General features: G+C 66.6%; 2 protein-coding genes across 7 annotated transcripts; both read right to left on the bottom strand.

The window, feature by feature from the left end:
* Positions 1 to 1,465: 1,465 nt before the first annotated feature.
* On the bottom strand, positions 1,466 to 3,330 carry DNLZ (DNL-type zinc finger). The gene is made up of 3 exons (XM_047830635.1): positions 3,058 to 3,330; positions 2,528 to 2,667; positions 1,466 to 1,720 (listed from the first exon to the last, which is right to left on the bottom strand). Exons 1-3 carry the CDS (start codon positions 3,256 to 3,258, stop codon positions 1,552 to 1,554), a joined length of 510 nt encoding a protein of 169 aa, XP_047686591.1. The 5' UTR covers positions 3,259 to 3,330; the 3' UTR covers positions 1,466 to 1,551.
* A 142-nt stretch (positions 3,331 to 3,472) lies between these two features.
* On the bottom strand, positions 3,473 to 13,322 carry CARD9 (caspase recruitment domain family member 9). Of its 6 annotated transcripts, none has more exons than XM_047830625.1 (13): positions 11,657 to 13,322; positions 10,393 to 10,608; positions 10,080 to 10,217; positions 9,437 to 9,741; positions 9,162 to 9,341; positions 8,523 to 8,666; positions 8,150 to 8,275; positions 6,374 to 6,565; positions 5,849 to 5,908; positions 5,606 to 5,651; positions 4,291 to 4,367; positions 3,833 to 3,909; positions 3,473 to 3,735 (listed from the first exon to the last, which is right to left on the bottom strand). In XM_047830625.1, the coding sequence occupies exons 2-13, from the start codon at positions 10,574 to 10,576 to the stop codon at positions 3,636 to 3,638; spliced, it is 1,629 nt and encodes a 542-aa protein (XP_047686581.1). In that variant the 5' UTR covers positions 10,577 to 10,608; positions 11,657 to 13,322; the 3' UTR covers positions 3,473 to 3,635. The 6 variants fall into 6 exon arrangements, 3 of the variants coding, with proteins under 3 accessions (XP_047686581.1, XP_047686579.1, XP_047686580.1); XM_047830623.1 differs by lacking the exon at positions 11,657 to 13,322 and adding an exon at positions 11,067 to 11,512; XM_047830624.1 differs by lacking the exon at positions 11,657 to 13,322 and adding an exon at positions 11,067 to 11,502 and having other exon boundaries at positions 5,867 to 5,908.
* Positions 13,323 to 13,501: the final 179 nt, after the last annotated feature.

The raw sequence follows: 13,501 nt of genomic DNA, 5'->3' as shown, positions 1-13,501 counted from the left end.
AGGCTCTGCGGTCCAATAGCACGGGGTGCCATGCTGTCTCTCAGTGGCTCACATGCTAAAGGCTCCAAGGGCTGTGGTTTCCACAGGAAGCGACAGCGCAGGAAGCTTGAGTGGCTCTGGGAGTGGGGGCCGCCCCTGGTTGGCTGGTACCTGGCCATGGGGTGCACTCAGGGGCGAGTCTTTTCCCACCTCCAGGCACTAACCCTGGGAGGGGCAGTGCCCCCAGGGTCGGCAGGGCCCAGCCATCAAGCCTTAGAATACAGGAGGTGGAACGTATGGTCTATACCTATCTCCAGACCACAGGTCCGTTTCCCCATCTGTGAAGGGAGGGACTGGCCTGGGCTGCCCTCCTGTGCCCGGCTCTGCACTGTCAGTCCAGCGGGCTCCCTGCCCGCCACCCCCCCTCCCGCCCCTGAACTTTGGTCTCAATCCTCTGGGGACAGTGAGCAGCTAGGCCCAGGCCCAGCCCTGCCTCCTGTGCCCGCGTCAGGGAGCAGCCCCCCTCCCCTGCCCGGGGGCTGGCTGAGCACCCAGGCCGGCAGCCTCCACAAACGGCACAGGAGGCACCGAGGGGGAATAATAGACGGTTGTCTGCCAGGGGAAAGACAGGGGGTAATCGAGTCAGAGCACAAACTGTCAACGCCCCGCAGAACAATGACACAGCTCCGGGCGCTGATGGGGGCGCAGAGTCAGGAGCCCGGATCCTGCCAGGATCTGCGAGACTGCGGCTGGTGATTAGTGGTGAAGGTCACGCTTCTGGAAATAAACACGCTTCGATCCCGAACGTGGGGCACACGGCCCCCCCGCCCGTCAGACAGCAGCCGACACTCCCACCCCCTCGCCCCCACGGCCACCTGGCTCAGCTGTGGCCACAGCGAGCGGCCTGATTTGCTGACTTCGTTTGGCCGGCAGCCAAGGGTCAGGGCTGAGGTCGGCGCTGGCTCCCGAGTGCTGTCCAGGTAGCACAGGAGGAAGGAAGGTCTGGAGAGCCGCCCTGTGTCTGGCCAGAGGGACAGGACCCACGGGGGTGGGGGGTGGGGGTGCTGACCCTCCCCAGGAAGACCAGTGGCTGATCAGCCATCCCTCCTAGGCCTCCCCCAGACCCAGCAAGGCCGGAGCCGCGAGTCCGAGCCACCCCACGCCTGTCCCAAATCTTGTCTTCCTGTCCTTTCACCTGACAGGGCATCACCGTTAGCATCTTCATCTTCTGCTGGGAAGGCGGAGGTTCGGAGGGGCAAAGGGACCTGCCCAGGGCCACCTGGCCGCGGCCCGGAGGGGCTCAGGCTCCCCATCCGGCCGCTTCCCACACGGACGCAGCTGGAAGCCGAGTCCTCTGTGCAGGGGGACAGGGGAGGGCCAGGGTCTTGCTGCAGAAGGCCCTGGCCAGCAGCACCTGGCGGGGCTCCTGGGAGTCGTTTCGGACTCCGGAACCAGGGACAACAAGAAGGCCCCAGGGCCCATCGTGTCCGAGTGATGTTTGTTTATTGACAGAAAACAGGCAAGTCCGGAAGAGCCCAGGGCTGAAGCATCTTCTTGAAGGCAGAGGCAGGGTCAGCTAGGCTCCGTCTTGCCAGGGTGAGTGGGATCCTGGTCCTCACTCGCTTCTGAAGCAGAGGTGGATTTGGGGTTCCCTGCAGCCTCTAAAACCAGCTCTAGGGCCCCATCGCCAGCCACTCGGCACACCTTCTCCCCTTTGGCCGCCAGGATCTCTTCGATATTCCTGAGAGACGAGGAGGCACCGTGACACTCCAGGCCCAGAGCCCATCCCGTACCTTGGTCCTTCAGGGGAACCCCAAGGCCGGGCTCGAGCCAGGAATGTGGGTCCCCACACTGGTGTGCCATCAAGGCCCTGCGTGCTGACCTGAGGGACCTCCAGAGCCCCCAGAGGAAGGTGCTGTTACCATCCCATTCACAAGTAGGACGGACACTTGCTCAGAAGCCAAACTGAAGTGCCCGGGGCCACCGGCCAGGAGGATCCTGACCACTGCCCCCCACTGCTCTCCACAGGAGGGGTCCACACCGCCTCACACACGCCCCAGGTCTGGTGTGACCGACCAGCCAGCACTGGCAGAAGAGGAGCTAGGACCCTGCTCGGGAGCGGGCACTGCACAAAACTTTGCAGGGGAAGGAAGGAGCCACAGAATTAAAGGGAGTCACGGCTGCAAGAGTCGCCTAGTCTGACCCCTCACTTTAGCGGGGGCCCAGAGTCCTGACACGTAACTGGGTCTTGCAGACCCCAAAGGCCACACCGGTGAGGGCAGAGGTCAGGCAGTGAAGCAGGACCAAAGTGGGCTGGTCTAGGGTGGAAAAGTTTAGCAAAGAAAAACAAGTCTCTCCTGGGGACTTACTTATGCCGAAGTTCCTTGTTCACCTGAAACTTAAACTTAACGGCTCCTCCTGCATTGACAAGGCTGGGGAAGTGGACTGGAAGGGCGCCCCAGGGAAAGGTGGGGCGGGGCTCCTGACCCACCAGGCCAGCCCTGGCACACAGGCTTCTGTCCCCCCACCCCTGTCCAGGCAGCCTCACCTCTTCCCATCCAGGTCCGAGAACCAGCCCAGGTTGTCGGCGATGATGTGGTGATTCTGGCAGCCGGGGCAGGTCACGATGACCACGCCCTGGTGATAGGCCAGCTTGGAGATGCGCTTGGAGGACCGAGTCCCACAGACCTGGGGGAGACCCGCAGCCCAGGTGAGTCCAAGTACTTGGCCCCGCCCCTCAAGGAAGACCCCGCCCCCTCTGAGGATGAACTCCATCCCTGGGCAGGGCCTGCCCTCTCCGGAAGGGCCGACCCTTTCTGAGACAGCCCACCCCGATCCCGGAAAGGCCCCGCCCCTGGGAAATAACTCCACCCCTCCGCGCAGGCCCACCCCTCTCCTGGAAAGGCCCGCCCCCGAATGTAGCCTCACCTCTCTCCAGGAAAGAACCCGCCCCCCCCCCCCCCCCCCCGGATAGCCCTGCCCCTTCATGCTGTCGTGCCGCGGGCACAGGGCACCTCTATCCCGCCGCGCCAGGCAGCACCAGATGCAGACCCAGCCTTGCACCCGTTGCGCGCTCACCTTGCAAGTGTAGACAAGCTGGTAGTGCGCGGCCCCGGGCCCCGGAGCCGAGCTCAAGCGCCGCCAGCCCCACACCCCGGCCCGCCTTCTCCCCGCGGCCCCTGGGCCTGCCCCGGGTCCCCACAGCCACCTCAGTCCGGGCCCCCGGGGCCTCGTGCGGCTTAGCAGCGGCCCAACGCGCCCCAGCGCGGCCCGCAGCATCCCGCCCTCCGACCTCGGTCTCCCGCCTCGCTCCACCTCGCCCCGCCTCGCTGAGGCCGCGCAGCTGCCATCTTGGAAGCGGGCACGCGACGGAAGCGGCCCTCTCCGGCTTCCGTCCGCCGACGGGCAGGCTGTGCTCTACTGCCCCCTGGAGGCGGGAGGTGCACGCGCGGCTGGGAGGTACACCCGGGAGCGAAGCCACCAGAGGCGGCGGTGCTGGGACGGCAGTCCTTTATTTATGAAACTGCATTTCTGACACTGCTGCACGCATCTGCGTCGCACAGACAGAGCACGCCTGTGCAAATCACGGTGCGTGGGCGCCGGCGTGCCTGCGCCCCTGGGGCTCGGCGCCCAGTCCTCCTCGCATGCCGGGCTGGCTAGGAGCCCTCCGTGTCGGTGTTGTCGCTGCCCGTGGTGTTCTCCCAGTCCGCCTCCCCCTGCCTCGAGCCGTGCTGCAGCTTTCTGAGGGCGCGCTTCCTGCAGGGGCGAGCGGGTGTCAGCAAGGCCGCAGCGCCCCTCCTCGGCCGGCTCTCCCGAAGCCCGCCTGGGGCCGCCAACCGCCCGCGCGGCGCACCTGCGGTAGTTCTCGAAGCTCTCCTTGAGGCGCCGCCGCTCCTTCTCCGGGGGCTCGCCGCCGCTCAGGCCGGCGTTCTGGGGGAGGAGAGCGGCTCAGGCTCCCAGGGGACCCCCCCCCCCCCCCCCCGGGACACAGAGCCAGCCTGGCGCGGGCTCCAAGCCAGCGTCCCTTCTACAACAGCGCGCGGGGCCGCCTGCTCCCACCCAGAGCCGCACAGGAGACAGGCTTTCCGCTGCTGCCACGCCCTGGCCCGACCAGGCTGCTTCGTCCGGGAAGGGAGGACTAGGCTTCCTGTTTCCAACAGCGCACCCCAAGACCGCACTGGGCAGAGATCCTTGCAACCACCCCCAGGCATCCAGGTTGAACAGTCACCCTCCCTGGGCTCCGTCACACGGAAGCCCGTGTTGGGGGCATCCTAGGGCTGCAGGGACCCCTGTCCCCCCAGGAAGCCTTACGTTGGGGATCAGTGGAAGCGGTTCCTCCTGCAGAGCCTCAGGGGGCTGCTGTGGGCTGTCCCTGTTGGCAGGGCCACCTGGAATGGAGAGTTAGGCCTGTGGGTCCTACCCAGCAGCTGGGACCACGCTTAGCATAGTCAACACCCGGCCACCTGCCCACCCCCACTGCTTATGGGCCAGTCCTGCATCATCTCCTGGGTCCTCACTCGGACCCCTAGAAGTCTCCCATTGTGTAGATGAGGGGACTGGGGCTCAGAGATGTCACTCCCCACTCCTGACTCCCTCTAGGCAGGCAGAGGCTGCTGGAAGCCCACCAGGCAGTGCCCCAGCATCCAACCCCGCTCCTCCGGGTTGGGGCCGGGGCACTGCACCAGTTGGGAACAGAACATTCCAGGCTGCCAGGTCCCCTCAGAATTTGTCAGGGCCTGCACGGGCCCAGGGCTCAGGACCCTCGAACAGAAGGTGCTCTGATGGGCTGGCTCCCCTAACGGGCCGTGATGGGAGACTGGACATCCAGTCTCAGCAACATCACAGGGGAAGAGGCCAGACCCTGCGAAGGCCAGGCCTCTGACCCTGAAGCCCGTCCTGACTCTTTCGAAGGGCCATGCCACCCCTGGGTTGGGGCTCCCAGACCTCCCCCTAACACTCAGTGTCTGCTGGGTCCTGACTGCCTGCCCCCAGGTTGGGACTGGCTCCGTGGCCTGTAGCTCAGGTCTCCGGGCAGCAGCAGGCTTCCCAGCTCCCTCACTTCTGCAGTGGCTGCTCCTCTTTCGCCTTCTTTGGAGGCCGGTGGCGAGGCCCGATGCTGAGGACGTCTGTCTGGCCTCCCGCACCACCCCTGAGGCGGCCCCTCCCAACCTCCCCTCTGACAGCCACGTTCAGAGAGAACCCCTTGAGCCCTCCTCACTCCTCCAGGCCGTCTCCCTGCTGCCCCTGTGCCTGGCCCTGAGATGGCCCACCTTCCCCGCTGTTTGCATCTCCTACACCGGACTTGCCCTGCCCCCTACCCAGGAAGACGCCGGGGGAGAGCAGATGGCCACACTCTGCTTTCCGGACCCAGAGTGGGCTCCGATGGAGGGACGCGCTCTCAACATTGGAGATGGGGCATGGGCCCTGCACACGGGCTCTTGTCTGCTTGCTGGGGAGCCTGGAGGATTTCTCGTGCCTCTGAGCCTCAATGTCCCCAACCGTAAGGTCAGGTTGTGAAGGATCAGTGGATGGGGCCGTGCGCGCACAGGGTCAGGGCTGGTGCCAAGTCAGGGCGACGAGTAGGCCTTGGCCAGACTCGTCCGTGAGAGGCCGCTCCCCTCCTCACCTTTGTCTGACAGCCGGGTGGCCTCCAGGTCCGGGGGTAGCGAGAGCTTCCAGGGAGAGACAGGCATCCAGTTAGGTGGCCACCCTCCCGAGACCCACCTCCCCTGCCCACCTCCCCTGCTGTGCTGCTCTTTGGCAACCGGGCAGGAAGGCCTCTCTGCCCTCCTAACGCCTGGGAGAAGAGCGGCTGGCCCAGCTCCCACAGGGGACTGTGGTCTGGCAGAGGCTGTGGCCCAGAGCCTACCCTGAGGTTCACACTCACGTCCTGGGAGTTCCTGGGTGAGCTGTCCTCCAGGTCAGAGCTCTGTGGTCACAGAGGAGGAGGCCATCAGCAGGATGTGAGGAAACGCAGTCACCCCCAGGCATGGGGTAGCGTGGGGCGTGGTGAGGGGCCCCAGGCCAGCCGCTGTGCTCCAGGGAGGTCCTCCTCTCCAGACCACGCACGACTGGCTCGGGCCCCTGCCCAGAACATCTCTCCCTCCCCGTCGTGCCATCCAGAATGGCCTGCCAGAACCTGAGCTGTGCCACACCCTGTACCCCACCAGGAGGAGGGCCCTTTGCAGAGGACGGAGGGGGCTCGGGAAGGCCGGGGATGCGCCCCGATCACCGGCAGAGCAGGATCCGGGCCAGGGCTGTCCGGTGGCCCTTCCTGTGGGCCTGGGGTCTCTGGAGACACACTTGCCCCTGAGGGCCACTGCCCGCTGTCCTACGGTGGCTGCAGCTCTGCCCAGCGGGCGCTACGCAGGTCCCCAGCCCCCAGGAGACCCACCAGGACGAGCGTCTCCAGCTGCTGCCGCTTGAGCCTGCCCTCCAGGGCCAGCCGCTGGCCCTCGCACTGGAACAGCTGTAGCTGCAACTCGTCGGCCTTCTCGGCCAGCTCGCGGACCTGCTTTCGCAGCGCGTCCTTCTCCTGCAGGCTCCGAGAGTGCTGTGTGTGCAGCTCCTCCCGCGTGGCAATGGCCTGCGGGGATGGCAGGGGGCAGGCGCGGGGATGGCGAGGCCGGGTGCCTGGAGGCCCCAGTCCCGCCCCCGCCTCTCGGCTGGCCTAGAGTGGCGCTTGAGGGCTGGCGCAGGTAATGGGGGCTCGTGAAGGGAAGCGGAGGGCTCAGAAAAGGTGAAGCTGAAACCTGCAGCCTCCGTCTCAGAGCAGTCCCTGCGGACCCCCGTGCCCCCCGAGACTCCTCCCCGTGCGCGCATCCAGCACACGCTTCTGCCCCTTGCACGGCTTTCACTGGGTTGGCGTGGCTTGATGTCCGGAACGTGGTTGTTAGCGGCTGTGTTAACGTGCTGTATCGCGCCCGTCCCTCCGGGGGGACGTGCCGCACGTACAAACGCGGGACAGCCGGACCGCACCTGAGGACACAGCTCTGACCCACCCGCAGCAGCAGCCAGCAGCCTGCCCGACGCCCACGGTGACCAGCCCGGCGCGGGGGCGGGCCCTACCGGAGTCACAACCGGTCTTCTGTCTGTACCAACAATCCGGGAAGCTAAACCACATCCCCTGGAACGGTCGGCCCCCAACAGCCAGGACTTGATGGGTCACCGGGAACTGCCATTTCTGTGCCTGCTTCCCACTTAGGACCAACCTGAGACAACCCTACCCACTCCCCTCGGCTGCCTGGCCCTAGTGTCCCTGGCTGACGGCCTGCCTCTGGTGGCTACGAGCTGTCCCCTCCTGAGCCCTGCTCCAGCAGCCCCGGCTGTGAGCTGGGCTGCCCCGCTTCCCACTGTGTCCAGCACCGGGGCACTGAGCTCTCTCCGCGTTACCGTCCTCCCTGTGGGAAACGTCTTCAGACGTGTAACTGCACAGTTAGGGGCTCCCAATAGAGGTGGCCGGTTACCCTCCAGAATGTCACCGGGGCACTGAGTGTAGCTGATTAGAAAAGACCCAGGTGACGTGATGGGAAGGTGGTGGGAAGCAGTGAGTGGACGCAGCCCCAGACGGACTTGCGCAGCTCCTGTTCCCAGGAGCGTGGCCAGCCAAGGTGTCCGCGGTTTTTTAATTTAAAAAACTAGTTGCCAATTACAATAGTTTGCGTTTTTGTTAACACAAAAACGAAACTATATGCACACCAAACAAAATCTGAAAGTACAACCCGCTGTGGGGTATGGGGTTCCCGGCAACAGGCGGGGGTGGCGGTGGGGGAAGGGGGTCACCTCGCTATCACTCACGTCTCTCAAAAGCACATATTGATTTTGTTATTTAAAAGCACTCTGATATCAGGGCGCCTGGGGGGCTCAGTCGGTTAAGCATCCAACTCTTGATTTTGGCTCAGGTCCTGATCTCACAGTTCGTGGGTTCAAGCCCCACATGGGCTCTGTGCTGACAGCGTGGAGCCTGCTTGGGACTCTCTCTCCCCCTGTCTGTCCCTCCCTCACTCGTGCTCTCTCAAAATAAGTAACTAAACTTAATAAAAAGGAAGAAAAGGCACTCTGACAACTGCCCTCCCCTAAAACCTCCTGCCCTGGAGGCCACACGACCCGGGAGCGACCCCTGCCGCGACCTCGCCCGCAGGCGTCCTGGCAGGTGGGAGGCGGCACCCACCTGGTCCCTCTCGGAGGCGACCTCTTCCATCTGCTGCAGGATGGCCGCGATGCGGTCCTTGTACATCTCGCAGTCCTTCCGTAGGGCCAGACACTGCAGCTCGAACACCTCCTTCTCCTCCACGCACTACGGGAGCCAGCCGCTAGCCCCCACCGCCCGTGCCCGCCCCCGCCGCCTCCCCTGCCCGGCCCCTGGTCAGGGCCAGCTGGGTCCCTGCAGGCCCTCAGCTTCCAGACTGGCCTGGGGCAGTGTGGGGAGAGGAGGCCAGGCCCCCGCGCCTCCGCCCCAGGGAAGGAGTGAGGTAGGGGGGCCGTGCAGCTGAGTGCGCACGGGGCAGCCCCCCAAGCTCACCCAGCCGGCCCCAGCTGTGTACCCGGGCGCGCAGAGCCTCGCCCTGTCGCAGATCCTTGCGCAGGGACAGGATGGTGTTGGCTTTCTCCTGGTGCTCCCGCAGCGCCTGCCTCCAGTCCGCCTCCAGCACCTGGATGTACGGGCTGCTCTTGTCCGGCGTTCCTTCCTGCGGGCGGCGAAGGGGAGAGAGCGGCAGGGAAGCGGCCGGGCTTTAGGGGGGCCCTACTCCCCGCACCGCACCGGCGTCCTGCCAGGCGCCCCCCACCCGGGGCCCCCAGCTCCTGCTTGCACCCCCCCACCTGCAAGGGGCCCCCAGTCCCGCGCATGCCACCCCCACCCGGGGCCCCCTAGTCCCGCGTATGTCTCACCCACAACCGCCGGGGGGCCCCCCAGTCCCGCGCCTGCCCCGCCCACACCCGCGCATTGGCCTCCACACCCGCGCATTGGCCTCCAGTCCCGCGCCTGCCCCGCCCACACCCGCGCATTGGCCTCCACACCCGCGCATTGGCCTCCAGTCCCGCGCCTGCCCCGCCCACACCCGCGCATTGGCCTCCAGTCCCGCGCCTGCCCCGCCCACACCCGCGCATTGGCCTCCAGTCCCGCGCCTGCCCCGCCCACACCCGCGCATTGGCCTCCAGTCCCGCGCCTGCCCCGCCCACACCTGCGCGGCGGCCTCCAGCTCCTGCACGCGCGCGTGCAGCAAGGCCTTCTCCTGCTGCAGCTCCCACAGCAGCTCCTGGCTGGGCCGCTGCTCCATGGCGTGGCGGAGCTTCAGCGTGTGTCTGCGCTCCACCCTGCAGTCGTCCTCCGCCTTCATGAGGCTGTGCTTGAGCCGCTCGATCTGCGGGAGACCCTGTCAGCCCTCCGGCCGCACCGTGCCCGGCACCCCCCCGCCCCCCAGCCCCGCAGCCCCGCAGCCGCGGGGAGCCCGGGCACCTCCAGCTGCAGGTCGCGGGTCCGCATGAGCGCGGCGCCCTTCTCCTCGCTCTGGCGGGCCAGGCGCATGGCCAGCTCGTAGTTCTCGTCCTTGCAGCGCTTGAGCTCGCGGCTGCCCGCCTCCAGCTCCTCCTTGAGCCGCTGCACGCGCTCCTGGTGCTTGCGCAGCAGGCTGTCCTTCACCCGCAGCTCCTTGATGAGGTCGTCCTTGGAGCTCAGCAGCTGCGTCAGGTCCTGAGCCTTCCTCTGCAGCTTCAGCACCTCGCTCATCAGCAGCTGCGTCAGGCCCGACTCCCCGGACGCGTCTGCGGACGGCCGCATCAGAGGGCCCGCCTGGTCCCCCGCCGCACCGCAACCTGGCCCCCTCCCCCACACCCGCCCCCTCCGGGGACGCACACCACCCCAAGGCGCTGGTGTTCCCCGTCGAGGAAGCAGGCTGAGATCCTGACTCGCCCCTAGGCAGGCAGGCGCTGGGCTCGGGCAGGGTCAGCACGGGTCTGTCTTTCCTCCACCGGAGTGAGAAGCAGCGGCACAGAGCCCCGATGCCGGCACTCCCGTGTGCCCCTCAGCGCTTCCTTCTGTCCCCAGTTCATCCCTCGGGAGACGAGCCATCGGGCCTGTCGGCGAGGGCCCCAGGCCTCACCGATAATCATGGAGAAGACGCGGGTGGGCTCCTTGCCGGTGACCTTCTTGTACAGCTGCGGGTAGTAGAGCTCCAGGCTCTCGAGGAAGGCCACGTAGCCCTTGTGGCCGGTCCGCTGCAGGATGTCCAGGAGCACGCCTGAAAGCACGTGCCCTGGACGCTGAGCTGCCGTGGGCCGGGTCCCATCGGGGCCCGCCTGCCGCCCACCCAGCCCGGCTCGCCCGCAAGTGCCACAGCCCCCGGCAGAGGGGCCGTGGGGCGGGGGGAGGGGGGTGCGGGGGAGGGGCGCGCTCCCGGCTGAGGCGGCACTGACCCACTTTCCGCTTGCGGATGACCAGGTTGGGGTCACTGAGCACCTGCTCCTCGTCATCGGGGTTCAGCACCTTGCACTGCCGCAGGTAGGGCGTGATGCGTGAGGGGTCGATGACGGAGATGAGCTTCACGCGGAAGCTCTCCAGGGCGCTCCAACACTCGTCCTCGTTCTCGTAGTCCGACATGGCGGTGGCTCGGCTGCGCTCTGGACGGCTGTCTGGAGGGCGTGTCCGGGATGCTAGCTCACCCAGGGCGGTGCTCCCGGCCTCCCCTGGGCCCGGCTGCCACCCCCCCCCCCCCCCCGCCCCCCGCCCCTGGGCTTTCTGTCCACAGTGTGCTGACGATCGTGGGGGGAGATGTGGAGGTGCTCTGGGGGCTGGTGGTGGCCCACAACCCCCATGCCCTGCTCTGGCCTCTGTGACCCCCGCCCACGGGCAGGGCCTCTCCGGCAGGTGTGGGGAGGGAGGCGCCGGGGCCCAGGCCGTGCTGTGCGGGACTTCCTCCTTCCCAGACGTGGCGCCCGCTCAGGCCTAGCCCCACCGCCTCCTCTCCTTCCGGTGGCCGGCTGGTGATGCAACAGCGGGCACGGGAAGGGTGAGTGTGGACCGCCCACGGGAGAGGGGCCAGCCCCAAGGCCACTCTGGCACGCTCTGCAGGCTCCCAGGTCCCGGGCACCTGCCACCTGTGGGCTCCTCGCTCTGAGGCGGAGGCCCGCTCCTGGCCATGCCTGACAAGGGGGCCATCCACACTGGGACCGTCCACCGCTGCTCCCTTCCGTTGGCAGGCGGGAACCACTCCCTTCGGGCCTGGGCCACACCAGGGGCGGCCGTGTGGTCGTGCTCTCCTCTGGGTGGGTGGTGGGTTCAGAGAGGCCCTGACCTGTCATCAGGCAGCCCTCAGCCAGTGTGGGAATCCCGCCCCCAGACGCAGGTGGCAACAGGCAGGGTCTTTGGAGGAGCTTCTCTGATTTCCCGCGGCCCTCAGTCACCCCATCCAGCCAGCAACAGACGGCGACTCGGGATGGCCCTTGTGACATTGAGCTCTCCCTGCCTTTCCTGCCTAAAATCCATGGGTGCCGCACCTGGCCCCCTGCTGCGAGCCCCCCTGTGATGAGCAAACAGGTTCCGGGCGGCTCTGAAGGGGGACAGGGCACTTGGTGCCCTTCTGGGGTCCTTGTCTGAGGACCCTGCTCCCTGCCCCAGGAACCCTGAGCAGAGCCGGGCATCTTCCCGGCCTCCTTCAGAAAGGGGGGCAGACCCACCTACCTCAGGGTCCTTGAGGGGCACCCGTGCAGTGGGACGCTGGCCAGCCCAGGCCACCCTGATCCGACGGACAGGAGGAGGTGCCGTCGGCAGCCCGGGAGGAAAGCCGTGCACTTCCTGCTGGTGCTGGTTAGCTCCACGGAGCCTGAGCAGGTCCTCCCCGAGGGAGCCGGTCTCTGGCGCTGCCTTCTGATTCGCCCGCCTGGCAGGGCCCGGGAGGCGGGGCACAGGGAAGTGGAAGTCTTGCTGGGGCCTGAGGCCCAGCCCTGGCACCACTAAACCCAAGCGTGGGCAAGGGCCCTCTCGAGGCTGGAGGAGGCCGGTTCGCCAGCTGGGCTGATCTGGCCTGGATGCAAGCTTCCAGAGGCTTCTCCAGAAGGGGCCGGCTGGAAACCAGTGTGGGTGGCTGGCCAGGTGCAGGTGGAGACCCGAGGGTACTGGGCCCGACTCTTGGGATCTCAGCCGGGTGCTGGGCCAGCACGCGCCTCTGTCACCGGAGGGCCGAAGCATAGTGTCCAAAGAGGGGGCCTTGCCTGCCCCACACGGCCGCCAGCCCGCGCTATAGCTAGTCCCCTCCTGGGTGTCCCCACTCCACAACTTCTGCCACGACACGTGGCACTGATGGCAGGCTTCCAGGACCCCGAGGCCACGCCCCATGACCCCCCAAACTGGTGTCAGAAGGGGTGTTGACCAGCCAGCAGAGCCCGGGCCAGTGGCCAGGGCCACCAGCCCTCCGTGGCCTCCACCCCTCAGCTGTGCCGGGAACCCCCAGGCCAACGCCTCACCGGTGCAGCCGTACTGGTTGAACCGAGATGCCAGCTGCCGGGTTGAGGCAACAGCTAAGGAGAGGTGGGACGGGCAAGGCAGGTCCTGACCAGCGCTCCTGCCCCACCTCCTCCAGGCAGCTGCCTCTCGCCCGACCGGCTCCCTGCCTGTCCTGTCTCGAGCCTCAGGGGTCCGGGCACAAGTCAACGCTGCTGAGTGGGGTGCGGGTGGGGCACCGAGGCAGCTGGCCTCTCCTTGCAGGTCTCTGGGAGGCCTCCAGGAGCAGCCAGCCCTGGGTCCCGGGGAATGGGTCCCGTTCCCCTACTTTGTAACATGAGGCTGAGGAAGGCGTTTCCTGTATGGCGGGGGTTTGTTGAGAATTAAGTAATAAAAATGTCACGTTCTCCGTATCCGAGTTAAGTTAGACGTCAGTAACAAAAAGCTAACTGGAAAATCCCTAAGTATGTGAAAATTGAATAAGAAACCTCTAGATAGTCCACAGGTCAAAGAAGTCCCAAGGAGAAGTAGAAATCAGCTGAGACAGTACTGGGCACAAACCAAAAACTGAAAGCAGCCACACAGAGCCCCGCGGGGGGGACAGCCGCCGGCAGGGCACCAGGGACGCCCCGGGGGGAGGTGTCCACGCGGACGACATGGGACACAACGTGTAAGGGGAACAGAGCCCCCGGAGAAGCTGAGTGTCCTTCAGAGATGGGGACAGTGCCGGGGCCTAGACTCCTGCCAGGAAGCGGCCACCTGGGAGGAAGGTGGCGCTGGGCCGGGGCGCTGCGTGACCTGCAGGCAGCCAGGCTGCCGCTGCTCCTGGGCACCCACCTGGCAGAGAAGCAGGTCCACATCAGGACCTGTGGCGGAACCAGGGCCAGCAGCTGCCTGGGAGCTCGTGGCAGGCCCCTTGCCCGATGGCCACAATCGCATCTCATGGAAATGGCAGTCCCCACCCCCCCACCCCAACACACACACTGAGGGCTCCTCAGACCCCAGGCCCAGCCGGCCGGCTCCCCACATGGCCAGGGGAGGCCCCATCCTTCCGCATAATGCCCAGTCTCGGGGCAAGACCACAAG

This window comes from Prionailurus viverrinus, chromosome D4 (genome assembly GCF_022837055.1).
Source record: "Prionailurus viverrinus isolate Anna chromosome D4, UM_Priviv_1.0, whole genome shotgun sequence".
In the NCBI taxonomy this organism is placed as follows: domain Eukaryota; kingdom Metazoa; phylum Chordata; class Mammalia; order Carnivora; family Felidae; genus Prionailurus; species Prionailurus viverrinus.
Note: the sequence above shows the minus strand (reverse complement) of the source record. Positions and strands in the feature narration are given on the sequence as shown.